We start from the raw sequence: 26,875 nt of genomic DNA on the forward strand, positions 1-26,875 counted from the left end.
ATTGTGTTATCGCCCAGCGACCAAGGTGTGGCTAAAAAATACCAAGCTCAACATTGCCAGATGTAAAAAAACACGTGCACGCTTCATGTGCAGCTACAGCTGACGAGGTTTTATGGTGTTACTAAAAAATACCACAGAATGCGGCACTGCCAGCTAGTATTTTGTTTGAATTTTAAATTTAACAGCTAAATAATAATAAAGTAACTAAAATATAATTAATGAATTGAAAAAACGAAAAAATAATACTAATAATAACAAAATGTTTATTAACGTATACATATTCTAGTTTTTAAGTATATGCAAATAAAAATACTTTATTCAAATACAAATATAACGGCTAAATATATTCAACAAGTTCTTATTCACTTTTTTCTCTTTTTTTTTGCATTTATATTGCTGTACTCATTTAATAACCAGAGTAATTAACTAAGAGAGAATATAAAGAAATAAACCGCATTCGACCATAATAATTACAAAACCAGTAAGAAAGCTCTAGTCGAGACTGCTCGACTACGAGATCCCCTGAAACCTTCGAGCAACTGATATTTCAATAATTATTCGCACTTACACACACACACGCACACATACAGGCATACGCAGGCATGCATGAACACGCATCGGCTGCAGTGTGGAAATTTAATTGTTTAATAACTTTTCTTGTCGATGGTCTATCTTCATAAAACTTTATGACTATGATTATAACATGGATATACATGCATTTGCCAAAGCACAAGTCTCTAGTATTTGAAATACGTCATTTACAAATATGTGGGTGAGGGGGTGGATATAGGTAGGGGTGAATTCTAACAGAAATCGAAATTGTATAAAATGCATCTGAATATATATTTAAAATTTTGAGACTATAGCTTTAAAGATGTGGGATATATAATTTTATAGCTGATTTTCGAGAAGGGTTTAATCGATAACAAAATAACAAGATTAGTTATCGATTTTTGGAGATAAACTCGATATGCGCGCTATACATACGAACATTTAAACAAAAATTGAAGTCTCTAACTCTTATATCGACGCGTTCACACATACGGACAGACGGACAGGCCCAAATTGACTCAGCTCGTCGGCCTGATCAAGAATATGGGGTCTGCCAAGCCTCCTTCGGCCTGGGCAGAAGTATAAAAAGGCTCAGGGTATAAAAAGCAAGTGAAAGCTTGAAGTTCATATCGGCTAGCCATAATTTTTTACAAGTCAGTAGATAACATAATGTCAATGATATCACATAAAAGCGAGCAATTTTTCGTCGTTGAAAGAAACGTATAATATAATACTATCTATCCTTTTGGCTATGGATTGGGGAAGAGTTTCAGTCTTAGCTGGGCCATTGCCTTAAGATGTACTCGCATGCAGTACGATTAATCTGCTTGGCCATGTGCCTGCCTCTGCGGCTCTCGCTGGCCACGGACAACAGTTATTATAGTGCTGGAGTTGTCGAGTATGCGGATGAGACAGGCACGAGCAAGGAGAGGGTGACAAAGGCAACAGCTGGGTTCGTGACGCTGCTCGAGTCGAATGATGCCTCCGATCTGGACATTCTCGTCTTTCCCGAACATGTGCTGAACAATGGCGACTATGCGACATTTGTGCCGGATCCGGAAGAGAAGATAACGCCGTGCTTTTCGCCCGACTACGAGCTGTTCCTTGTCGAAATCTCCTGCGCGACTCGCGCCCGCAACATCTACGTCGTCATCAATGTGGTGGAGAAGGAGCTGTGCGGCAAGGAGTACGGCTCGGATGCGTTGAATCCGTGCCCCGCCTCAGGCGTACGTCTATTCAATACGAACGTTGTCCTGGATCGACGAGGACGCGTCATTTCGCGCTATAGGAAGACCCATCTGTGGAGACGCGAATACTACTCGATGGCGGTGATGCGACAGCCCGCCCTATCCACGTTCGAGACGGACTTTGGTGTGACCTTTGGCCACTTCATCTGCTTCGATATGTTGTTCTATGAGCCGGCCATGCGGCTGATATTGGAGCAGAATATCACGGACATTATCTATCCGACATACTGGTTCTCGGAGCTGCCCTTCTTGAGCGCACTCCAGCTGCAGGAGGGCTGGGCATTTGCCAACAACGTGAACCTCCTGGCCGCCGACGGCAGCAATCCCGGCGAGCGGACAACTGGCTCCGGCATCTATGCCGGTCGCTCGGGTCGCCAGGTCGCCGCCATCTACCAGCAGCCGACGGTGCAGCTGCTCAAGGCGCGTCTGCCGAAGCGTTCCCTGGGTGGCGTTGCCGATCCGGAAGTGTTGCCCGCATTTCAGCCGCAATCCATCACAGCTCGGCACACCGGGCTGCTCACCTACAGGGATTACAACTTGGATGTCTTTCGCACTGCTCTGCTGCCGGCGGACTTTGTGAATGAGTCGCAGCGGCTATGCCACGGCAGCTTCTGCTGCAACTTCCAGGTGGAGCGTCGTCCCATCCCAAGCACCGGGGAGTACGCCACCTATCGCTACCGCCTGGCCGCCTACTTCGGCAACGAGACGACCTGCATACTGGTGGATCGCAGCGAGCAGGCGGTCTGCGCCGTCTTTGCCTGCCTGGACGAGGAGCTCGCCAGCTGCGGTCGCATCTTTCCCGGCCACATCGAAGTGGCCAATCGCTACTACTTCGAGCACATTCGCATCGAGGCTGTGTTTCCGGCTGCTCGGCGTCGCCTAATCATGCCCAGCACCTTGGACGGGTCAATGAGGCCGCTGCCCGTGTCGCAGTTCAATTGGACCGAAACGCCGTCGGCGCAGCTGCTATCCGAGACCCAGGTGCAGCTGGAGCTGCGGCAGCCAAAGAACGATCTCCTCACCTTTGGCATTTGGGCCAACTACTTTAGCCAAGTGCCCACCACCCACAATCTGGACCATCTGCAGCCGATTGTGCTCAATGCTCGCAGCTCGTCTGTTGCCATTGAGTCCACCTCTTCCTTTTGCCTCCTGCTCCTGGCGCTCATCCTCCAGCTGCGCTGAGAGAAAGTCAAATGTACCAAAAATATTATTATTATTATTATTATTATTTTTTTATTATTATATTATATCATATATACCTCAATAAATGAAATGCTCTATAAACATCGACTTTGCCATGGGGCAATAAATCTATTATCTAATTGAGATTATCAGATAATTGCTAGCCAAATAATATTATCTCGCTCTTAATACTTGGCAGTTATCCTCAAACTGGTCTCTATCCTGTTGTCATCTTGCAACTAGTATTATCACACTGGTATTATTAAAAAAGTTTATCTCTCTTCATATTATCCAGTAATCATTATATTACCGACTGTTACTTTCTGCTTGACTACCAAGTTTTGTGGGCGGCTTCTCTGTATTATCCAGATAGCTGTATGCAATTCCATTACAGTGATATTATTTGACTGGCTCAATATCATAATCGGATAATACTTATCAAATATTATCCGAGTCTTGTTGCGCAACAGATAATGTTCTGCCGTTCTACATAACTATATTTTGTCATTGCTATCCGAGAAGTTTTACCCTGTGTGCGTTAAGCTAGGCTGGTACTATCAGACTGTCATTATCCGACTGGCGTTATCCAACTGACATTATCCAATTAGCCATATTCTGCTGGTAATATACGATTATACATCCGAAATATGTTATCCAACTATTATCCGACTGGATATCTACTGGTATTTATTATGCCGCATACAATGAATATACGAATAGTTTTATCCAGTAATACGAGAGCAATTAGTTTCAAATACATTCTGGTAAACATCATTGCACGCTCTGATTAGCTGCTTCCCTGTGATTATCCAGCTGTTTTTGTCAGTTATATATGTATCCATTTACATATACATACATGTCTGGATAAGTAAATGGTTACTTGATTGATAGTTTCTATGGTTGTATGATTTACTTAGGCAAGTATTTTCATGGTTCAGTTAGGAGCCTGGAGACGTTTGGTAACGTGCCGATGAAACTCTACAAAAATAAACTTTTATTTGATGCAAACTAAATAAATCATTCTAAATAAGTTATCCGCATTATTTTCGCTTGGGTTTCGTCTAAACTTTTTGCTAATTCATGTTAAGAGTTTAAATTTTCTTCAGGCGAAAAGTTGTTTGCGAAAGTTTATTTCGTAGCATCAACTGCATCTAACGGCTTCCAGAATATTCAAAAATTGCGCCAAGTATCGCGACGTTTCAGCCTGGAAGTGACCAGAGAGTGGGGGCGCCGCGGCCGGCAGGGGCGGGGTGTGCGTGGAGTTTGAGGGGGCGTCGACGAGAGGAGCTGAGACGCCATGCAACGGCACGAAACGTTTTGTTGCGTGTGGAGAGTCGGTTCCAGCGCGTGCGCCCTGGCGTCGCTGCCAGCGTCGCTGCTGACGGCAAAGCCGCATGTTTGCATTTCCAACAGGTAGCCAGAGCGTCGGCGTTGGCGTCGCTGTCGGCTTCGCTGCCGTGCAACAGTCGCCGCTATTTATAATGAGGCTGTTGCACAAGGCCAGAGGGTGGCCGAGGCAGGCTGAAGGAGAAGGCGAGCGACGGGCGGGCTGGGGCTGAAGGTGAGCCGTGGATGCTGGCCGCATGCCGCATGCCACATGCCACATGCTGCGCACCGCCTGTCAGTGGAGCAGTAGCCTGCTGCTTGCTGGACGCACGCTGTGCCCCCCTAGCCTTCTCTCCCACGACCTCTCAGCCCTCGCCTTTGCGCGCTTTAACTTCATTTGTTTGCACTGCCACGCCTCTGAATGGTTGAAAATTGGCAATTGGACAGGTGGGCGAGCCGAGTCAAGGCTTACCCCCCCGCCCATACATCACAGCCAGGCATCCCCCCAAGACACCTGCCCCGTCGTGCCCTCAAGTGCTTCAGCATTAAGTTCTTCAAACTTTCCCCACTTTTTATTGATATAGCCATTATGAATTATCTTCCATTCCCTTTAACTTGAGCTCTCTCCAATTAGCCTTCCCATAATTCAAATGAACTTTGACTAATTTTGAATATGAGTGGAGAGCTCTTCTAATATATATCAAACAATGTTTGTCTTTCGGGATTTGACACACCTCTTGAGGGAAATTTCTTGCTTGAAAGTTGATGGGGTTAGATATGGTAATTCTGATTGCTCTGTGAGTAAAGCGAGCTGTGCTATGGTTCTTATAGTTTAATAATCGGGCATGAACATTAAATATCATTTGTCAAACTATACATATTTAATATCCAATAGCTACAATCGTATATCCAATATATAATATCTAATATCCAAAAACCAAAATCTAATATCTAATAAGAAATCACGAGATCAATACAATTATGAGCAGGGACAAACAGACAGACGGTTAGACAGACAAATGGATGGAGAGAGAGATATTGAGAGTGAGAATAGAGACAGATATAGATAGATAAATCGATGATAGATAAATATGTAGATTGATAGAGAGAGAGTGATAGATAGATAAATGGAGAGAGAAATAGAGGGAGAGAGACAGAAAGACACCGACGAGCGTCTGTCAGGCTCGAACTCCCATTTTCAATGTGTTTAGGGTATGACAGCATTAGAGCTATTTGTAAAAGCAGAGCACTGTAGATATACGTCCAGAGCTTAACCATAATCTATATAATGACAATCAGTGAAGATATCTTGACAGTACTAAACGAAAGAGTTCATCAAACAAGAATATACGAACCTACAGCTTAGAGAGTTATCTGCTGCAGATAGACAGACTAGCAGACGGAGAGATAAAATGATGTCATTGGCGGCATATATACTAGTTTCTTTGATTTTTTCAGAGCTATATATAAATAATTTTATATATCCACTATATGTAGTCATCATTTCTTATGCGTAACACATTACGTAAGAGGGCTATAAAACAACCTCTAATAAAAATCATAAAAAGTACCTTAATTGACCTTTGCAAGGTATTGTTTGTGCCCTTTACTCAATGAAATTGGGTTAATGGGCTACATATTGGTTTTCTTAAAACGTGTGATATGGTCAGAAGAATGCTCGCAGTTTACTTATAAAATATAGTTCTAATTAGAATCAACTAGAGTTGTGTGTGCGTACATCCATTCGCTCGTCTGTCCATACGTTTATGTTTCTGTTCGTACGTCCGTTCGTCTGTCTATCCACCTATATATCCGTCGCTTCACCTATGGATCCTTCCATCCGTCCGTTCATTTCGTTTATCCATTCTTCTATCTATTCTTTATTATCTGTTCTTCCGTCTGTGTTTTAGGTTATCCTTACCGGCTTTTCCCCGTCTAGCAATCCTCCGATCTGCCAATCACAGACTTGGATTTTTAAAATCAGTTCCTCCTATTTTAAATTATCAATAGCTTTTACCCATCTCGGATCGATGCTATCAATTCAAATTGCTCAATAAATACTCTACATCTCTCAGTCTCAGTATTACCATCTTTATTCACTTTTATTGTACCAAATGTTTAGTAACTCCATAGAGAAGAGAAATATGTACGCTAATAGTTCAGCAAATCTAGCTAAAAATCAAGTCTAGCCGTCGCTGCTAAAACTTGTGAATTGAAGTGAGAGAAAAAGTTGAGATGAAATTCAGTTTCTGTTGATGGCTATTTTTAATGATATTTAAATGGGAACCTTGACTCAGTCATAAGTTTTTATTCATTTGTGATGCTCATATTCGGGTATATAAAGGGTGACCATATAAAATAAGCTATGGATAATATTTATATAGATAATAGAGATGATAATAAAGATAATATTTAGATCTTAACTTATTATCGTCAGATTTTCTATGGCTTAGTTTTAAGCAGCTTCTTATATTACTTATTGCTTTAGCTGGAGCCCCATTTACTAGCTCTTGCTCATGTAATTAAGAGCTCACAGTTGGCTTTCTTCGTCTTCTTCGCGCTAATGCGAAGAGAACTTCATCTAATATGATTGCCATTGTGTCCTCGCTGTATCTAATTAAATTGTCATCAAGGTAATTGTCCACACTCGTCGCAGCAAGTCCCACGCTCAACCCCAGCTAAAGTGGCGGACGCACCACCTATCCGTCCCCCGTCCGCCGCGTCTAAAGTTTGGCCTGCTCTGGGGAGCATTTCAAACATTTGGAGGCGGCATTTGTTGTGCGTTTTACTTGAAGCCGAAGTTTTGCCAACATTTTTGCGGGCCAAGTTCATTTTTAGCCATTGGCCAACAGAGATCACAGTGTGGCGTGGGTGGCAGCTAGCTAAGTCCTGGTCTGGGCTGGCCTGGCTAGAGAGAAACAGCGCATAAAAAGTCAATTAGTGTGGCCCCAAAAATGGGCTCTGAGGAGCCCCAAATACACCTCCCCATTGCCTCATCGCTTAGCTCAACCTTCCGGTCTGCTTTGCCTCGCCCCTCCCTGCCCCTCCGACAGCATCTGTAGCCAGCTGGCGGGCAAGCAAACTTCATGGGCAGAGCTCGACCACGCCTACAACTGACTGCCTGACGACGCCATCACATTTCATTCATTGTGAACCTGGATGCCACCTCCCGTTTCGCCTACCCCCTCATACCCACCGTTCCCTACTTAACTACCCCCTGTTCACATTGGCATTGCCAGCACATTTTCATTTTTCACACAACGAAAACAAAAACGAAAAACGAAAAACATTTTTCACAAAAATCAAAAACTTTTCTGTTCTGTTTTTTTATTATTCCTCCTTTTTCTGTTGTTGTTGTGTTCGGATCGTTTTGTTTGCTCGTCGTCGGGGCTCAGTTTTGCGGCCACGCCTTCCAGCTTCAATGGTGTCTCAGCTTCTGCCTTTCTTATACCCTGTTAAATAGTCTAAGCGTGGGACTCTAGATGCTTGTCGCTATACTGCCCTTGACTACTTTTATGGGTAGGCAGAGATAGAAAGAAGCATTGCTTATCCGGATAATTTATCCGAGATGCGGATAAGGGTAGCGATTACAATAAATCAAGAGACAGGGATAGGGATAGGATAAGAATAAGAACTAATGAGAGATATAAGCACGTAGATTTAGGCGGGGAGACGGATAGTGATAGGGATAGGAATATATATAGATATTGGGCTAGGACTATGAATAAAAGGACAGATCAACGATTAAGCATAGGGAATAGGATAAAAGATAATAGGAATACGGATAATATAGCAATACGGATAAGGATAGGGATCGGATTGGGAATAAGATTAAATAAATAGACAAAAACACTGATAAGGATTGATGTAGGGGGTGATACAACAATAAGTATAACTTAAGAGATATGGCTGGGGTTAAAATTGAAGCTAAGTATAATAATAAAAGCAAGTATCAATATCAAGCTACGATTGAGACAATAATAATGATAGGGATGCTTATATGAATATGGTATGAATTTTGATATGGATTTGGAAATGGATCTAGATACGGATATAGATATGGGTATCAATATGGATATGGATATGGAAATATGCATATTTAAATCCATATCCGTATCTGTCCCCATATCCATACATGTAAATATGCATATAGAAATAAATGTCGATATGGATGTGATCTGGATAAAGCTATTGACAATCTGGATATAGCTATTAGCTTAACCGAATTCACCTGTGGCCTTCACGCGGTATGTTTGAGTGCCTCATGCTGTTCGCCTACAGTTGAGCTATTTTTTTTATGGAGCGGCACCTGGCGCTTGAAAATTTTGCTCGGCTTCTGTTACATTTTGATTTATTTGCTGAAATTTATTGTAAAGTTGCCCCCGAGTTGGCAAAGTGAAATGTTTTCAATGTTGGCGGGGCGTAAGGGTCGTGCGCGGAGTGGCTAGGGCGTCGAGTTTGGGGCTGGGGTTGGGGTTGGGCTTTGGGGCTGACTTAATATCAACCAAGAGATACATATATGTATGTTGTTGCCTCGGAGTCGTGAAGTACTCAACACCCGTCCAGCGCACAGAAACAACAGAGCGAAAGACGTCGACGACGACGGCGACCACAAAATCAAAAAGTCTGACAATCCATTCAGCGCCCCAAATCGACCCCCCCCCTCTTACACACCGCCCCCAGCAGTGGCATTCACAGCTGGGCATTGTTGCCCGTTGGCTTCCACCTTCCTTTCTCTCTCGCTCTCTCACTCTCTTTCCCTGTCTTCCTTGCTCCCTTGAGGTGGGTTAGAACTGATTGAATTGAATATCAGTTTTCAGCTTTCAGTTTTCCTCGTTTTCTTCCTTTTTTTCCCAGCTTTTTCAGCTGGCGACACGCCCCCTTGTCACCTGGCGCCCTCTTGGCATGCCATTTGAATTTGAATGGAAATGATTTTACTTGATTTTCATATATTTTTTTATTTTATATTATTATTATGCTGCGGGGCATTCGCCACATCCTTGTACTCCTTTCGTCACATTTCTGCTGTCTGTGGTGTTTCCTTTTGCCATTTCTCAGAGTTGGGGCAATCAATTTTGCATTCACCTCGTGTTTTCTTGTTTTTCTATTGCAATTTTCTCTCAGTGTAGCACAAAAGGAATTAAACTTGGCTAAGAAGCAACTTAAATATTCTCATTGCCTATCTTCAAATAATCCCCGCTTTACTTATTCGAAGTCTGAACTCATCTATCTGTATCTAAGCTAATTTCTGCTCACTAGGGCCCAACATTATCTTATCTAGGTTTATCTCAAGCAAAACTTTATCACATATAATATTTTTCGAACTGAGTGGGATATAACCATATTTAATAAATATTTATCTAACCTAACCTAGGTGAAAATTAATTTTCACCTAATCTAATATAAGCAAAGAAAACAAACTTCAATTTCATTTGCACCTCCAATTATCATTGAAATCCAACCTTTTGCTTACCTTCTCAAACTCCCGTTAAACCTAACCTAATCTCTCCCAACTTTTTACCCATATCTTAGCTAACTTTCACATAAACTCAACATATTTCACTAAAAAACTAACAAAGTGTAAAGCTTATCGATATTTGAGCATTTTTGGAATGCACTTGGCTTAATTTAGATCATTCAATCGTTCATAAGCTCTCAAACGTTAAGCAATTATGCTCAATTGCATAATTGTTCACATATTTGGACAAATCAAAAGCAAATGTTGGCTCAAAGTGTTTTACAACTATTTGCCATATTCGAATCGCTTTGATAATTTGAATTGCTGCTCAATTGCTTTGCAATTCAGTTTGGCTTTAAATTCAAGAAATTTAAATTCCTGCGCCCGAAGCATTTCGATAAATCGAATTGCGAGAAAAATAAATTTAAGAGCGGGCATATCGCTGTGAAGGAAGTGTATGGGACAATAAGAGTTTGTATCGTTTATATCGATATATAGCATATGTATCGGTGCATGTTTTGTTGCATGTTACTGCTGCTGATGTTATCGATTGTATATCGATTGATATGGCTATGGCCATGCTATTTGTTTAAAGTTCGGTTGAAGTAGTGAGCAGAATATATGTCACATACGTATGATATCGATAAATATCGATAGTCTGTCTGACTTGTAAATATGTTTATCGAAGTAGTTTGAGATAGTGATATAACTACTGAGTATCCAACTGGCCGAGCGCAAAGATCGAGCACTTTCGCTTGCTCCAAACTTATTTCTTAAGTAATTATTTGCAATATTTCGTATGTTCGTTTTTTGCCTTTTGATGCCACTGCCCTTACGCTCTTGATATATCAATTACGTTTACCAATCGCTTTCAAGTTCAACGTTCGCATTGTTCGCCTGGCCCGTGGGCCACTTGTCCACGTACACAAAGTGAGAAGCCAGGGGATAAAGTAAGAGCGGATGCCACAAGATTGTAAAAACAAATGAGACAGCGAGGGATAGAGCGAGAGGGCTGGTGGGACAGAGAGAGAGAAAGAAAGTGTAAAATATGTGGAGTATAATGATATATAGACTGAAAAAGAGAGAACGTAACAAGCAAAAGCGAAAGAGAAGGAGTGAGGGGGCGTGAAGATGGAGAGAGAGAGAGAGAGAGAGAGATTAGGAGAGATAGAGTGAGAATGCTAGAGTGAGATATTGAGTGATATTAATTGAGAGATTGAAAGAGAATAAGTAGAAGTAGACAATGAAAGTTGCGAGATAGATATAAAAAGATGAAAAAAGTAGAGTGGGAAAAAGGGAAGACGGAGGACAAGAGAGTGGAAAAGGGTGATCGAGAAATATAAATAGAGCCAGGGGAATAGAAAGAAAGGGAGAGGGGGCTTGAGAGAGAAATAAAGATAAAAACAGAACAGTTCTGAGAAATAGAGGGACAAGGGCTGTGATAATGAGTGAAACACAGAGAAGTGGAAAAGAAGAAGGAAAAGAGTAGGACAGAGTCATAATGTGTGTGTAAGCTGTATAACAAATACAACAACCGACACGAACAGACAGAAAAAGAAGAAAGTCATATAAAAAGAGAAACACACACACAGAGAGAGAGAGAGAGAGAGAGAGAGAGAGAGAGAGAGAGAGAGAGAGTGAGAGAGACAAAGAGCGAGATAGAGTCAAAGACAACGAGCCAAGAATAAGATTGCGTATACGCAATGTGAAAACTTCTCAACATTCAAGTGCGCCAAAGTGCGTGTATGGGGGTGTGTTTGTGTGTGTGTCTGGTCATTACGCACGTACCACTTGTATGAATGGCCACCTGCCAGGCTCAGCCACGCCTCCCAAAAAACGGAGCCCCCTGCGCTCCTTGGCTCGTTGAGCACATAAAAATAAATCAAGTTTTTCTTCATTTCCTTTGCCGCATTCAGCTTGACTGTGTGACGGTGTGTTTGTGTGCGTGTGCGTGTGTGTCTGTGTGTTGTGTTTGTATTGTGCATACAATATGGGGCGCCTTTTAAGATTTTAACTTTATGTTGCATACTTTTTGGGGCGCTGACCAAAAAAAAAAAACAGGACGAAGAAGCGAAAGCAACAAGAAAAATCACCTCCCAGCACAGCACCGACCTGCTACCCCCGCCACCCTGCACCCTCCACCCGCGCTCGCATTATGCCGTCCCCATTTGGCTTTCCTTTTCTCTTCCTTTTTACGCGTTTTTTATGCTAACCAAATGAAGTCAACGTCGCGTACAAAATCTTGATTTTTATGCACACGCACAAGGTGCCAAGGCAACAACAACAACAGCAACAACAACAGCAAAGAAATCTTCAACATTTGTGTGCCAAGATGAACAACAACAACAACAACAACAGCAGCAGCAACAATGAAGAACAAAGTTTATATAAATTTAGCGTTATTTTTCGTATATTAAAGTTCATCATAAATTCAGCTGTTGTCGTCCGGCAACTGCGCAAAAATTCAATTGAAAATCATTTTATTGCCAGCGCGATAATCGCACGTGCACAACCCGCTCACGGCTCACGGCCCGCCGCTGCCTGCCACACCATTGCCCTAATAACCCACACACACACACACACGCACACACACACGCACACACATACGCACATGTACTCCTACACGTAGAATTTTCAACACGTTTGCGCTACGTGTGGCCTCTGACAATTTTGTGCTCGTCTCGCCAGCAGCTTGCAACAGCAACAACTGGCAACTTGCAACACATTAACAACACGAGCATTACCTTTGGCTCAGCTCATAAAAACGTCTGCTTTCATTCCAACTTGGCTTTGGCACCCACCAAACCAAGCAGTGAGCCCAAATTAGTGACACCGCTAGAGTGATTTGCATTAGCTCAAATTCAGTAAAGTTATTGATAAGCTTTGCTGAAGTATGAAATATGAAATATTCCATTTTAGTAAAAATTATCTTGTTTAACAAAACTATACATATAATTCATGATTTCAGCCAAATGTCAAAGGTTACGAGTCTCCAACAGGGCGTTAGAGTGCAGTCAACTGATTGCAAATTCATTCAATTCAAACAAAACTGAACTGTTTCATATCTTCACGCAGCTGCAAATAGAGTATTAATTAGGGATGTTGAAAATACATCAAAATATCAATATATCCATATATTTAAAAAACTAATGTATTCATATTGAATTTTTTTTTTTCTTTATATATTTGCATTGGTCACTCTGAATGTACAAAAATTGAATATGGTGAAAACGTATTATTTTGACTTCAATAATGGAACACCTTAAAATAATATGCGCCTTAAAGTAATGAAGGGGGCGTGGTAAATTGTAAATTACAAAATCTTTGTATTCATCAAATGACTAGTAAATCTGAAGTCTCCAGGTCTAAAAGTATTCAAATTCGGCTGAAAAAACGAAATTAATTTATCGATTATTCCCTATAAAAAAGGAATAAGTTATCGAAAAATTATTACAAACTTCTATTGCGTTTGGTATACACGAGTATGCATGCAAAATTTCAGCTCTCTAGCTCTTACATCTTCTGAGGTCAGCTTGATCATACGGACAGACAGACGTACAGGGCTATTTCGACTCAAACGGTTGCCCTGCTCAAGAATATGTATACTTTATGGGGTCTGCGATGATTCCATCTGCTTGTTACATGCTTAAAAAAAAAAAAAACTATTTCACACTGATTTTCCATTTTCAATGGGTTAGGGGTATAACAAGCACTATGTTGCTTTTGAGTAGCAAATAATGGAGCTAAGCGGTCTTTTTCATTTAAATAGAAAATACTTATTCTTGTTTTTGGGACAAAAAAAAGTTTAAAAATCTTTAAATATTGATATATCGATATTTATAAAGCAGCATACAAAATATCACATTGATATTTTTTTCAAAACTTAAAATATCATCTATACGATATTTTAAAAATATTCGCCATCAATGAGGCATCAAAATTCCTGCTTCCATGAGAGGCATACCAGCTTTAGCATTCACAATGCCAACAGCTGCAGCTAGATAATAATGTCATCAATACTGCTGCATATCAAGTCGAGTTTAGTTTATTGAAATTTCAGTGTTATTGCTCTTATTTGGCCAAGCAATTTTCGCATTTATGCCGCAAACAATGGCAGGAAACTTCCAATTAGAGACGCCTCTCCATGTGCATTGCATAGAGAACTCTTGGCAAATTGTTGGAGGAGTGCATAAGTAACAGATTTCATAAATATTGCTGTTTTCTATTGTTGCCGCAGTTAGCTGAACTCTCAACACTTTTCGGTGCGTGAGCGAGCATTGTCTATCTATCAAATTTGATCTGTCTAATTGGCATCGAAATCTAATTGGAATTTGTCGTTCAATTGTGTTTCTGGCTGCTCAGCAATTGCAATAGCATTTGTCTAGCATATTTCGAAATTCGTGTCTATTGTGAATGCTTGCCAAGTGCTCCGGCGATTCGGAGCTGCAATGGCGCTAGCTGTTTATTAAGTATATTGATTATCCTTGATGAATTTACTGACGTCAGCGATTCATAAATAATGCAATTCCAATTGTTTATTGTCCAGTAAGTAAATGTGCTGCAATGGGCATGATCGACAGGCAGATGACCTGTAAATAGCACGTGGAAGTGGCTTGCAGTTATCTGGAGCTCCTGTTAACTGATAATCAATATTTATCGATTAGTATGTGAAAGTTTATACTTATTGAGGCGGTTTTCCCAGCTTATGCTATATGATAAGTTATTCTTGAGCAGAAGCTGAAGTTGACAGGACCAATACGGCTTGAAAATAGCAGCGATAAATATCGATAAATTCTTAACGATAATAAGAAGAAATCATTAATTCTCGATAAATATTTTGGTAGCGGTGCGCTAAACTGTAAATAAATACATTTTAAAATTTCTCTTAAAAAAAAAAAACAATATATGAGACAGTTTCTACTTAAATTCTTAACAACTGAATTCTATCTATAAATATATCGAAGCAGTTTAAAGAGCTATCGCATTTCTCTCTCTCTCTCTGTCTCTCTTTCTATCTCTCTCTATCTCACTCTCTCTCTTTCTCTCTCTCTCTATATCTCTGTCTCTCTCTCTCTCTCTATCTCACTCTCTCTCTATCTCACTGTCTCTCTATCTGTCTCTTTCTTTCTCTCTGTCTCTCTCTCTCTCTGTCTCTCTCTATCTCTCTCTCTCTCTCTCTCTGTCTCTACTCTATATTTTATAAAAAGTTTGACTCCAGCATGCCCCTTATATATACATTTCCGAGGAGTACAGGGTATTACAATAGTGAGTTGTACTTGTTCTGGCAGTTGGCATTGATGCCATCTCTCGCCTCGATTATTGCATTCCTTTGCACACACACACACACACACACACGTACCTTATTTTGATATTAGTTTTGAAAAGCGCATTACGTGCGCGTGTGTGCAAGCTGTGTTGTGTGACTGTGTGTGTTGGGTACATATACATATGTACATATATTGTCTGCCATTGTGGCTATACAATTGTCCGCAGCAACTGCAGCAGCAGCACTCGCTGCCAGCATGAAAATTTGCATGCATGAAACTTTGCGTCCCACAGAAATGTCAGAATTACCACAAAATTGAAAACTCTTTCGCCACAGACTCTCCATTAAAAGCAAGTGAATCTGCTCGAGTCGGGTATGCCCGACTAGCAAATTTAGCTGCCCGAAGGAGCTTCTTGATCGACTGAGCACAGTATGAGAGGCGCTCCAGTTGAGATTCAGCCCCAAAGAACTTTGAAGGTAGAGAGAAAACTATAGCAAGGTGCTCTAGTTGGGTATACCCGATCTAAAGACACTCTGAAATATACATTTGCTTTGAGTGGAGGACTAATTGGAGCACAGATTGAACTGCTTCACTATTCCGTATGATTGATTAGAATCGAATACTAAAGTTTGATATCAAATGCAATCGAATTCGTACAAATTGAACAAAGTTATCGATAAGTTGGAAGAAATTTGAACTACTAAACATTACAACAAATAGAAGCGTTGAGATGTTCATTTTTTGTGCTAGTTCAGTTGGATGAAGTTTTACTTTATGTGATTAATGCTCCACTGAAATACTATAAATGAATTGGAAACTGGGCTGGATCAAACACATCAATGTTATGGGGCCTGATGTGGGGGAGCCCTTAAAATAGAGGTAAGAATGAATAAAGAATTCATCCCTGGGGTCCTGATGCCTATGATAATCCGGTTCTGAATTAATATATGGAAGAAGTGCTTAAGAGTTTAAGAAATGATTATTATAATTATTATTAACACCCATTAAAACTATTTTATAGCTGTATTTGCTGTCCGGTATTTGTTTTTTTTGGACCGCCGTGAGTTTATTTTTAGAGTCCATACATGATTTGGATCTCTAGAGTCGTAATAATTTCGTATATGAAATGATTTCGGGAACAAAATTGGAGTTTTCTACTAGATCTCTTAACGACTTGTTCGTTCCGCTTAACGCACGAACCGTATCAATTTCAGCTCTAATTTGCTATTTCCTATTCTTCATCTTCTTTCTCTTCTTCGTCTTGTGGCTTTTGAAATCCCAATCAAAAATCGAAAAACCGAATAATCAATGAAGCGTTTTGCTGATGACTAATTTAATCGAATCAGCCCGGAGGCCCGAAAGGCCAAAACCCAAATGACCATATTGTGGTGGTTAGGCTAGGTGGCTGACAGCTGCATGGAGCGAGGGAGGCTGTGGGCCTGAAGTGGGGCGGGCAGTTTGGCTGAGCATTTGTATATGGTGTCATAAGTAATGGCAACTAATGGCCAAAAGTGCGGCCTGGCCATTGGCCGAAAGGAACCTTTTTGTTTGGCCAAATCAAGCGTGAAGCGTCTGATAAACCTGATAAACAAAACAATTAATTGCATTGTGCAAAATGACACAGACACACAGATACACATATACACACATGCACACACGCACATACGCATGTTTACATGTGTGCGTCTGCTCCCCTTTTGGAGCCTTGTCTTTTTAATGACTATTTTATACACACGACTGACGCCTGCCCTACAATTTATTATGATTGTGGGGTACGCTTCGGCAAGCGGAGCTCGTGTTGTTGTTGTTGTTTTTTCATACCCGTTCTTAAGGCCCAAAGAGAGCATATTGGGTCTGGGCTCTGTGCCATGCTGTGCCTCTACCTTCTCATTTGCTGATTGATATTTGGCATATAAGTCAATTGTATACTCTATCCCTGCTAAATGAGTTCATACCTGTACTAATAAAGCTGAGTTGAAGTGGGGAGTATATAAAATACTCTCCAAGATGAAATTTATACATATATAAATGTTAATTCTTTTCACACATTGGGTTGGACTGTACCTTCCACTATTTGAGAGCTAAGAACCCCATATAGACTCAATGCCTTAGCTTAGTTGAAATATGGAATATACTCTCTACTCTACTCTCTACTCTCCAAGATTTAATATGTCTCCAAGCTTAGGAAGCGGGGCGAATCATATTGGACTGTACCTTCTGTACCGTGAAAGCTATAGACTTATGAATTAGACTATAGAAATACGAATTGACAACTGGGCTATTCTTGAGATACTTGATTATTATATCATAAGTAGTATTAATTGTATAACCTATGCATATAAGACCTTAAGGGAATTGCAAATTAAAGAAACCCCATATCTTTAATAGTTTTTAGACCTAGAGCTCTCAAGTTTGACATATTATGGGGCAGTGCAGTTACGATTGACTAAAAATGATTTATTCGCCCCTAAGCGCGGCGTGGCATATTAGTTAAAAGTCTCGCTTCATGGAGTTAACCAACATTATAGATATATCCACAAATCCTGAATGAATTCCATCTAAGAATTACAACAAAAATCTCCATTGCTTAAATCGAGTTTTGAGCGTGCATTGTGCAGTCGATTGCCTCAGTCTTCATTTCTTCTCTCCTTTGGCTTGGCACGATTTTGGGTCAGTGACTTTGAGACATGGTCGCCTGGTCCGTCCCGTCCTTAAACTGGACCACGAATTGCTCCTCATGTTAAACTTGTTTATACAATTTAACGCCCGGCAGCCTGCTAAGGCCCACAAAAGTATGCTACAAAATATGCAACGTTTACATTCGACTCCCAGCCGTCCCCCTGCGCCGCTCGTTCGCTCTGACTATGCTACATGGCATGCACAAAATATTCGAACGACGTTGTCCCCTCTAGCGACAGGCATCCAAAACAGCATCCCCCCTAGCCCTCCATCTGTGTGCAAGTCTTTGTACTAATTGAAATTCTGTTGGTCAGTTGAGTTGTTCATAAATATTTGGATTAAATCGTTTACGCGCAAATCTAGTTAAGAGCTAACAAAGTGCCTATGAGAAGCGCATAGAGAGGTGTGTGAGATGAGACAGAGCTGAAGAGGAATAGATTGTTCTTAAACAAAATGACTGATCCATAGGCCGTTATGTTTTCTTCTTTATTAGGACGTTCTATGTATATATCGATTTATATACAAATATATCGATATGTAGGCTGTGAGATAGCTGATTATGTTTCCTTATCAATTATTATTATCTCAATAGATATTACAAATGAAAACTAGAGATAAAATTATGTACCGTTCTCCTATCTCCTTCCTCCACATCAAAAATACTCTCCATTTCTGTGTGTAATAGGATAGCTGCTAGTCGTTACTCTCAACTCTCAACTAGAGTATCCCAATTTGATCTTTTTATTTATTTTTTTTTTTTTGCCTGTCCGCCAAATATGCTTAAAAGTACGTTACGTAATTCGTGCTTCAATAATATGCAACAGTATATACGCATTGGCCTTTCCGCTCCACTTCGCCCCCCTCCCCCACCCTCGCCACGTCCATGCGCTCCAAGCAATAGTCACGGCAAAATGTTGCATATGGGCATGCGGATGCGGACACGGATACGGATACTCGTACTTCCGGCAGCGAGAAAGAGTCAGAGAGAATGGCGGAAGGAAAGAGATGGGGAGTTTTTTTTTGCTCTCTTCTCCTTTCATTTACTTTTTTTTTAAATATTGTGAATGGGCCACAACAAGCCGCCAATTACGATAGAAATCTAGAAAATGTGCAAAATCGAGCAAAAATTTGCGACTATAAAACGCGAACGAATTTACATGCAAATCTGTCCGTCCGTCTGTCCGCCAGTCTGTCCATCCGTGCGACTCCCTTTCTCTGTCTATGTGTGTGTGTGTGTGTGTGTGCGAAAGGACGCAGCATGCGAAGGACGACAATTCGCTAGGGTTTCACTGCCTCTACCGCACGCTACCCTCCTTTCCCCCCCTCTCTCTCTCTCTCGCTCTATGTCTCACTCTCTTGCACCCTCTCTTTCTGTGGTGAGTATCAGGCAACAAATTATCTCAATTTAGCATAATATTTACTGAACTGAACTGCATTGAATTGCGACTGTCGATGGCAGGCGGGTGGAAGGGGTTGACGCTGTGGGGTTAAGACTAACTTGGGCTGAGTTTTTGCAGCGGTTTGAGCTCTTTTTTTTTTTTCCTTTTTTGGGCTGCTCGGTAATGTCGCGACATTTGGCGGCGTTTCATGAGCTAAGAAATTGAATTGGATTTCGAGTCGACTTGTCGTTTGTCGTCTTTCGTATCTTATTTTTTTTTCTTTTTTCGTCCTCCTTGTCTGTCGCCGTGCAGCTTGACTTATGGTTTCTGCATTGGCAGCTTCTGAACACAGGAGCGGCTTAGAGTGGGCGACTTGTGTTTTGGGGCCGTGGAAGAATTGCTTGACAAGGAAGCAGAAGTAGAAGTTCAAACCAAAGTTGAAAGTCGAAGAGGTTTCTGTGAGTGACTCTGCCTTTCCCTCTCCCACTCTCTCCATCCTCTACCCCTACTTGGTTAACTAATTTCATTTGTCCAATTCGAGTTCGCTCCTGTTCTGGTAGACACGGCAGGCTGGCTGGCATTCATAGTTGAAGCTGACATTGTCATGCGTTCTACGGCAAAAGCTTTTGTGCTCGGCACCAAAATTTTCAATCCATTCGATATGCTACGAGGCGGCGATACGGCTCGATTGGATTGCTTTTGGGTATGATGTGTGTGTGTGAGTGTGCGAGTGTGTGTGTGTGTGGGCTGTGCAGCTGACTCGACTGCAAAATTGAGTCGAACTAATGTCGTAAAGAAATCCAGATTCTTTCTATTCAAACAGACAGGCGACACGGCGTCAAGGTGAAATCGACGAAGGGAGAGAGAGAGAGAGAGAAAGAGAGAGAGAGTGAGAGTGAAACGAAACGATTTCTATTTTTTGCAGCCATAAGAAATTGCAAGTGCAAAACTTTTCATTATGCTTGACATTGAAAATGTTCAAAGCTCATTATCATTGCACTGATAATGAAGTTGTGGCAAGTCGACTAGAATCGAGTCGAGTCGAGTCGAGTCCTGGTTACTCAGACTATTGTCAACCAATGCCAAATCGAATATGCGAATGAATGAATGACCCATAATTTGATGCTAATCAAAGAGTATAGGTAAAAGTCTGAGTGCGAGACATGGGCAGGGAGAGACGGAGAGACAGAGAGTGTGAGAGTGAGAGTGGGATGGTAGGAAATAGAAAGAGAATTTTATATAGTTATATATAGAGAAAAGCGAAACCTGCGCCACAGGAAATTGCAGTCGTTTTTTGCTGTCATTTCATTCAATTTGGTTCTTTTTTCCCTGAATTTACTTTGCAGTTACGCAAGCAATCGAATGGGGTATGATGTAAATGATAGATGATTGGGGATAGATGATAGATGGCAGGTGATCGATAATACGAGATAAAAGATGGATGATAAATGAGAGATGATAGATCAGAGATAATAGATAGATAGATGATATATAATAGATAAGAGAGAGTAGGCGGTAGATTATAGTAGATAATAGCTGATAGACGATAGATCATCGATTATATATATGATATATGATATGTGATAATGATAAATGATATATGATATATGCTAGATTATATATGATATATGATAGATGATATATGATAAAAGATAAATGATAAATGATAGATGATAGATAATAAACGGTAAATGATAGATATTAGATATTAGATGATAGACGATAGATGATAGATGGTAGATGACGGATCAAAAATGATAGATAATAGGTCAAAGATGATAGATTTTTGATAGATGATAGATAACAGATCATATAGATTATTATGGATAGATGTCATGGGTGTCTATGCAGGTAGGACATAAATAGATAAATACAGGGTAGCCACATGAATAGGTGTGTGAATAGCTTTATGAATTGCTAGAAAAATGTATGCGATCTATCGACCATATATCCGTTGATGTCGCCATTTGATTGTCGGTGCATTTATCGTTTATCGTTTATCGATCTTTCTACCGTTCGTCTAACGTATGCACGAATGAATTCTTCACCTACCCATAAGAGATTATGTTTTTCTCCTCAGCTAGTCAAGATGGCCGTGCTATTGATTACAGGGTATGTGCAAGTAGATCAGTTGCTCCAATCAATTTTTACCAATTTTCCCATTTGTAGCTTCCTTTTCTCTGTACTTGTGTCTGTGTCTGCGGGTGTGTGTGTGTATGATGGTCGTGGTAAATTGTGTGGAGCAAGTGCTGTTGTTGGCGTCCTTCAATAATGCCCAGCTATGCATGCAGGGAAATTGAAAATTAAAACCGTTGCTGCCTAAACTAAATACGAAATCTGTGCATTCGTCGACTTGATGCCAAAGCGCTCCTTCGCCTTCATACACAGTTCACTTCTCTATTAATAAATGAATATGTATATATCTAAATATATATGCATATAGTTAGTGTTTTTTTTTTTCCAATTTACTAACGGAAATCCAAGCAGTAAAGCGCATTCAATCAACTGTTCCTAAACTTTGCTCATCCGGCGCTCAATGCCTGGACTTTCGGCAGTCGGGTGCTTGGGTAGTAGGTATTAAATTTATATGTCAATAAATCTCAAACGGAGCAAAAGGCAAGCGCGAATCGTTTGGCTTTACGAGTAGTTTGTTCCCATATCCATATCCCCGCCCACCATCGGTCCGCTGTCCACTTAGCTGAAACTTATTAAACAACGCCTGGCGAGAGGCATATGTTGGGGCAAAAGTTTCAGCTGCCGGGTCCCAGGTTCGGGTCCAGTTCACAGCGCCAGCTGCAGGTGTAGGTCCAGTTGGGTCGCGTCGCGTTGCGCCGAGCTGCGTCGAGTTGGGTCGGGTCAGGTCAGGTCAGGTCGGCGCTTTGAGGCATATGTCTATAAATCAGCTAGCCTCTTCATCCACGGAAGGGAACGGAACGGCACAACAAGCGAGCTATGAACTCAGCTTCGAGCGCTTTATTGGTTTCCCAGTATATATTTATCACTGTGTGTGTGTGTGTGTGCGTGTGTGGAAGATAGACAGACAACAGTTGAGTGTGTGCGTGTGTGTGTGTGTATTAAAAATGCCGGAGCAAATTGATAATCAACATTAAATAATGGCCGGGACTGCAAAAAAAGCAATATATTTGCGAAAAGTTTAATTAAATCAAATATAATAAAATAAAGAGACAAATAAATATGGAAGAGGAAATGTAGAAAAATATAACGTGAATAGGGAACATGAAGGAGAGAAAGAGCCAAAGAGAGAAAGGTAGAGCCCGGCTGGAATAAGTTGGCATAATCTGTGGAGGAAAAGATGAAATGTGCTCGTGGAGAAAGTCAATTTATAAGCATAAGAAAGCAGGAAGCAGAATGAAGTGAACCATTACAAATCGACTAGAAGATATCCTACAGTCTGTGCTATACTAGACCGGTTGTAATGATGGTAAGAATACCTAAAAGGTCACAAGTAAGTTTAATCAACTTCAGTAAACCTTTAGATTCGTCATATCACATAAAGAGAGCAGGGTTATCTTTGACTTTAAGTAAACTTTTACTGTAGGAGAAACTACATATATATTTCTGTCAAGTCATTCGCTTTTCTGGATTTCATAATTAATGGATTCATAGTTCCATTAAAGTTACTTCTAGTACACAAACGGCAGTCTGGGCTTAGGCTCCAGTTCGCGGATGAGCTTCTGAGCGTCAGGCTGAAATATTTCAACTAGACTCTGTAGCTTCTATATCATATATAAGTGCTCAGGCTGAAACTCTTCTGGTATAGGTTGCTTAGGCTCTAATAGCCATGACGACGATTGATCTTGAGAAGAAATTAGGCTAAGACATTCACAGTTTCGGCACGAGGGAGAATATTCATAGCCACATTACAATTAAATGTCGACTTATCGATAACTTACACAATAGCTGCAGAGAGCTATCGGATATGTTGGTCACCTTATGGTAAACATTCAAAGCAATAGAATGTCAATGTAAATATCTGCTCATCTATCTATTACTATCAATAAATGTCGACTTATCGATAACTTAACACGCAGCCATATAGAGCTATATGTACATAGTATCGCTCATAGTTGGTCACCTTATACATAGTAAACATTTATAGTAATAGAATGTCAAAGTAAATATGAAAAGTTAAACTATCTTCCCATCTATCTATCACTATAAATAAATGTCGAATTATCGATAACTTAAATCACAGCCACAGAGATCTATAGGATATAGTATCGCACATATTTGGTAGCCTTCTACTTAACATTCATAGCAATAGAATGTCAAAGTAAATATGAAAAGTTAAGCTATCTTCTGCCTATCTGTGCGTCCGTCCGGTCGTCCGTCCGTCCATTTGACTGTCTAACTGTTGGCTATTTAGAAGAGTCTTAGCACACATGGAAGTAAACACATGTCAAGTGGCTTAAAGTCTTGTCTCGAAGCTAGTTCGCAGAGCTTACGAGCATGGATTAGGCAAACACACTCAAAGCACTCTCTCTCTCTCTTTCTCGCTCTGTCTCTGTCTCTGTCTCTCTGTGGGTTTTGACTAAACGGTGAAGCTTCATAATTCGGCAATTCGTTTGCTGCTGGCATTAAGAGCTGCTAATTAATCAGTCAATACACCACAGAGCCCACACACACACACACACACATATACGGGCATACCGCAGGCCACATGCCCAACTCCCTTGGGTAACACGCATAAATCTCAGCTTTGCGAGGGAGGGGGGCGAGCAGGCAGAGGAAAGACAACGCATCGTATGAGTTATGTCAAATGCAGACTAACTGAGAGACTGAGAACTGCCGCCAGAGCTGCCATCATTAATAATATTTTTAGTTTGTCCCTGGCTGGGTAGCCGGAAGCGGGAGGCGTGGCTGTAAATGGGCAGCACTCGCTCGTTGCTCTAACAAATGGTTTCAGCTCCGTCGCATGCTGCAATTAATCAAGAAGACAAAAATCTGGCAGCGCCCGCGGTCAGAGTTGACATTCCAGCTATCACATAAGGTGTGTATATCGATATTATGACGATGACGATGACGATGACAAAGATGGGGTTTCGTGTGTGCATATTATGTCAACTTAAGTTGCCTCACATGCAAAATGCCTTCACTTCAACTGATTCAGCTGCGCTTGTGAGTGTGTGTGTGTGTGGTTGTGAGTGTGCGGGTGTGTGTGTGTCAACTGCCTGTTAAGCTGCCTTAACCCATTTTGCTTGCAGGCAGGAGAGAAAAAAAAAAAAAACAACAGTTTATTGCCTCATATTAAGCTCACATCGTACTCGAGTTAATGCAAATTTCAATGCCTTTACCGGAGTAAAATGGGAAGCAAAATGCTTTAAGGCCTTTGACGTTGCCTTTGACTGGATCAACAATATATATAGCATTTCGAATTGATTTAAGTAAACATTCCAAATTTACAGACTTTCATTGAATGAATTACAGGATATTTATATTGCATTATCGATAGGTATCGATGGCACTCCACGCATTGAATACGATATCTATTTGCTTGTGAGGTATTTAAGTCCATAAATAATTTAATATCTCAAATTATATTTCCTACTTCTACAGCCATTGCTCCTATCTTATCTTATAAAATGACATTGAAAATTTGATTGGAATCTAAGCTGATTGGTCTCCAAATGTGCAACTAATGTTGGTCTTAGAAGACATCTCATGACCCTGTCTCGCTGACTCCCATCAGTGCAGCTTCATCAGCAGCTGATCAGGCACCTAGCCTAGCTTCTAAGGACTGTTTACCCGAGAATCTGTTCTAAAAGCTGCTTACACAACATCTGGCCAAGCGCTCTCTCTTACTCTTTTCTAGGCTCTTATTTAGCTGCTTTAACTTAAACGAAAATTGATGCAATATATATATATATATTTAGGGCTATTGAAGATATCGAGCACAGAGGGCGCATAGCTCAGAAAAAGAACCAGTTATAAAGTATCAGAGCTAAAGTTCAAGAGAATATTTGATCGACTGTTAGTCTCCATTCGATAGACTTTAAGTTAAGATGCGGTTCGGTAGGGCTAGGGGGCGATGCCGTTTGAGTTCTAATGTATGCCCAAAAGAGGTTTAAGCTGCATTACCTAGACACCTATGGAGACGGTATCGGTAAGGGTAAGTGTTATGTCTGTCGAGGTACTCAGTTCCATCTCTTGAATTCTTTCTTCGATTTCTGACAGCTTATGCAAACTGAGGCACCATAAGATTAATGTTTCAATAAACTATAATAATTTAACTATTAGTTTTGTTTTCAAGCTAGAATCTCCAATCTATTAGAAGAGAATTCTAGCATTCATCTTATTGGGGAAACATTTATTTGTATTATGCTTGAAGAAAGTCAACTTCTCTACTACCTACAGGGTAGTTGCCAGTCAATCATACATTTCATTTGAAGATATTGCTTCAGATTATTAACTGTAAATAGGAATATGAAATTTGCTGTGGTTGCCATGTGAAGCATCGATGGGCGCACATTTCGAGCCACAAATGCGAGTTGGTGGCTTAAGCTTGTTTGACCAACTTCTAAGGCGAACACACGCACAAACCCACAGACAGAGACGAAGATAGAAACGGAGAAAGAGATGGCAAAGATGCCCCAAAGAAATTAAATTATTTGTTAGCAGCAAAACGTGTGGCAGCAGCACGCGACGACTGAAGTGAGTCGATGAAGGGCATCTAGAAAAAAAAAAAAAACGAGCATGACAACAAGGACACACAGATTACATAACATACACACAGGCATACACTGACTTATATATATTTATATATACATATTTATGTGTGTAATATATGTATATATAGATGGGGGCAACAAGTGAAAATCCATTTGTTAGAGGAAATCGTGCAAAAAGCTTAAATACAAAGCTTAAACATAAGTAGCAGCAAGCAACCCACACACACACACATATGACTGACCCGGCTGCCAACCACACACACAAACACACACATACACACACACAGCTCAAGCATTTGGTTATGCATATGTGGAGCAGGGACTTAGGCTGGGGCCAAAGCCTAAATGAAGCTGCCTTCGTTTGCCTTTTTTGTTGTTGTTGCTGATGTTGTTGTTGTCGTTGCTGTTGTTGTTGTTGTTGTTATTGCTGCCTTCACGTCTTACCTTTTAACGTGTTTTACCGTTCGTTTCTTCTGTATGGCAGCCTTCGTACAAAATGAGCAGCCACCCTATCCCTCCCCCCTCCATTCACCATCTCTTTTTCCATCACTCTGTGTGCATACGGCTCGTCTCCCTTGGGTAAATTTTCGTATTTAAAATATATGACCAAGAAATGTTAAAACATTATTTTTTAATTTTATATGTATAAGCACAGAAATTGGTATTTTTCCTGAGCTTTAAGAAAGAGTTGAGTTCAGTAATGCGTGTTTTTTCTCTTTACGTGTACTAAGTTCCTTCTGGCATTAAACAAGCAAGCGAAGGGTCTTAAGCATTGCGAGAATGGAAATCGGAAATTGCCGAAATTTGCATTGGATCGTAAACGGATACACTATATAAAGTATTATGGGTATGGATAAAGACGGATACTAACAAATAGAAGACGTTTAATATGTTGCAAATATAAGACTGAAAGCAAATGAAAACGGATAAAGCTAAAGATCGTAGATTTCACGAATAAGCTTCTGTATTTTGTTTAGTTCCACATTTTTACAGCCGGATAAATCTGGATAATTTACGATATACTTGTCCACAACTTTAATATATGTTGTAAGTATATCCTATTCTATTTTAACGTAAAATACTATAGCCGGATAGT

At 40.7% G+C, this 26,875-nt stretch overlaps 1 protein-coding gene across 1 annotated transcript; it reads left to right on the plus strand.

The window, feature by feature from the left end:
* Positions 1-1,320: 1,320 nt before the first annotated feature.
* LOC6585517 (vanin-like protein 1) lies at positions 1,321-3,050 on the plus strand. The gene has a single exon (XM_002011109.4). It carries the CDS (start codon positions 1,350-1,352, stop codon positions 2,979-2,981), a length of 1,632 nt encoding a protein of 543 aa, XP_002011145.1. The 5' UTR covers positions 1,321-1,349; the 3' UTR covers positions 2,982-3,050.
* The last annotated feature ends 23,825 nt before the right edge of the window (positions 3,051-26,875 follow it).

The sequence above is a fragment of the Drosophila mojavensis genome, unplaced genomic scaffold, assembly GCF_018153725.1.
Source record: "Drosophila mojavensis isolate 15081-1352.22 unplaced genomic scaffold, ASM1815372v1 contig_136, whole genome shotgun sequence".
NCBI classification, from domain to species: Eukaryota; Metazoa; Arthropoda; class Insecta; order Diptera; family Drosophilidae; genus Drosophila; species Drosophila mojavensis.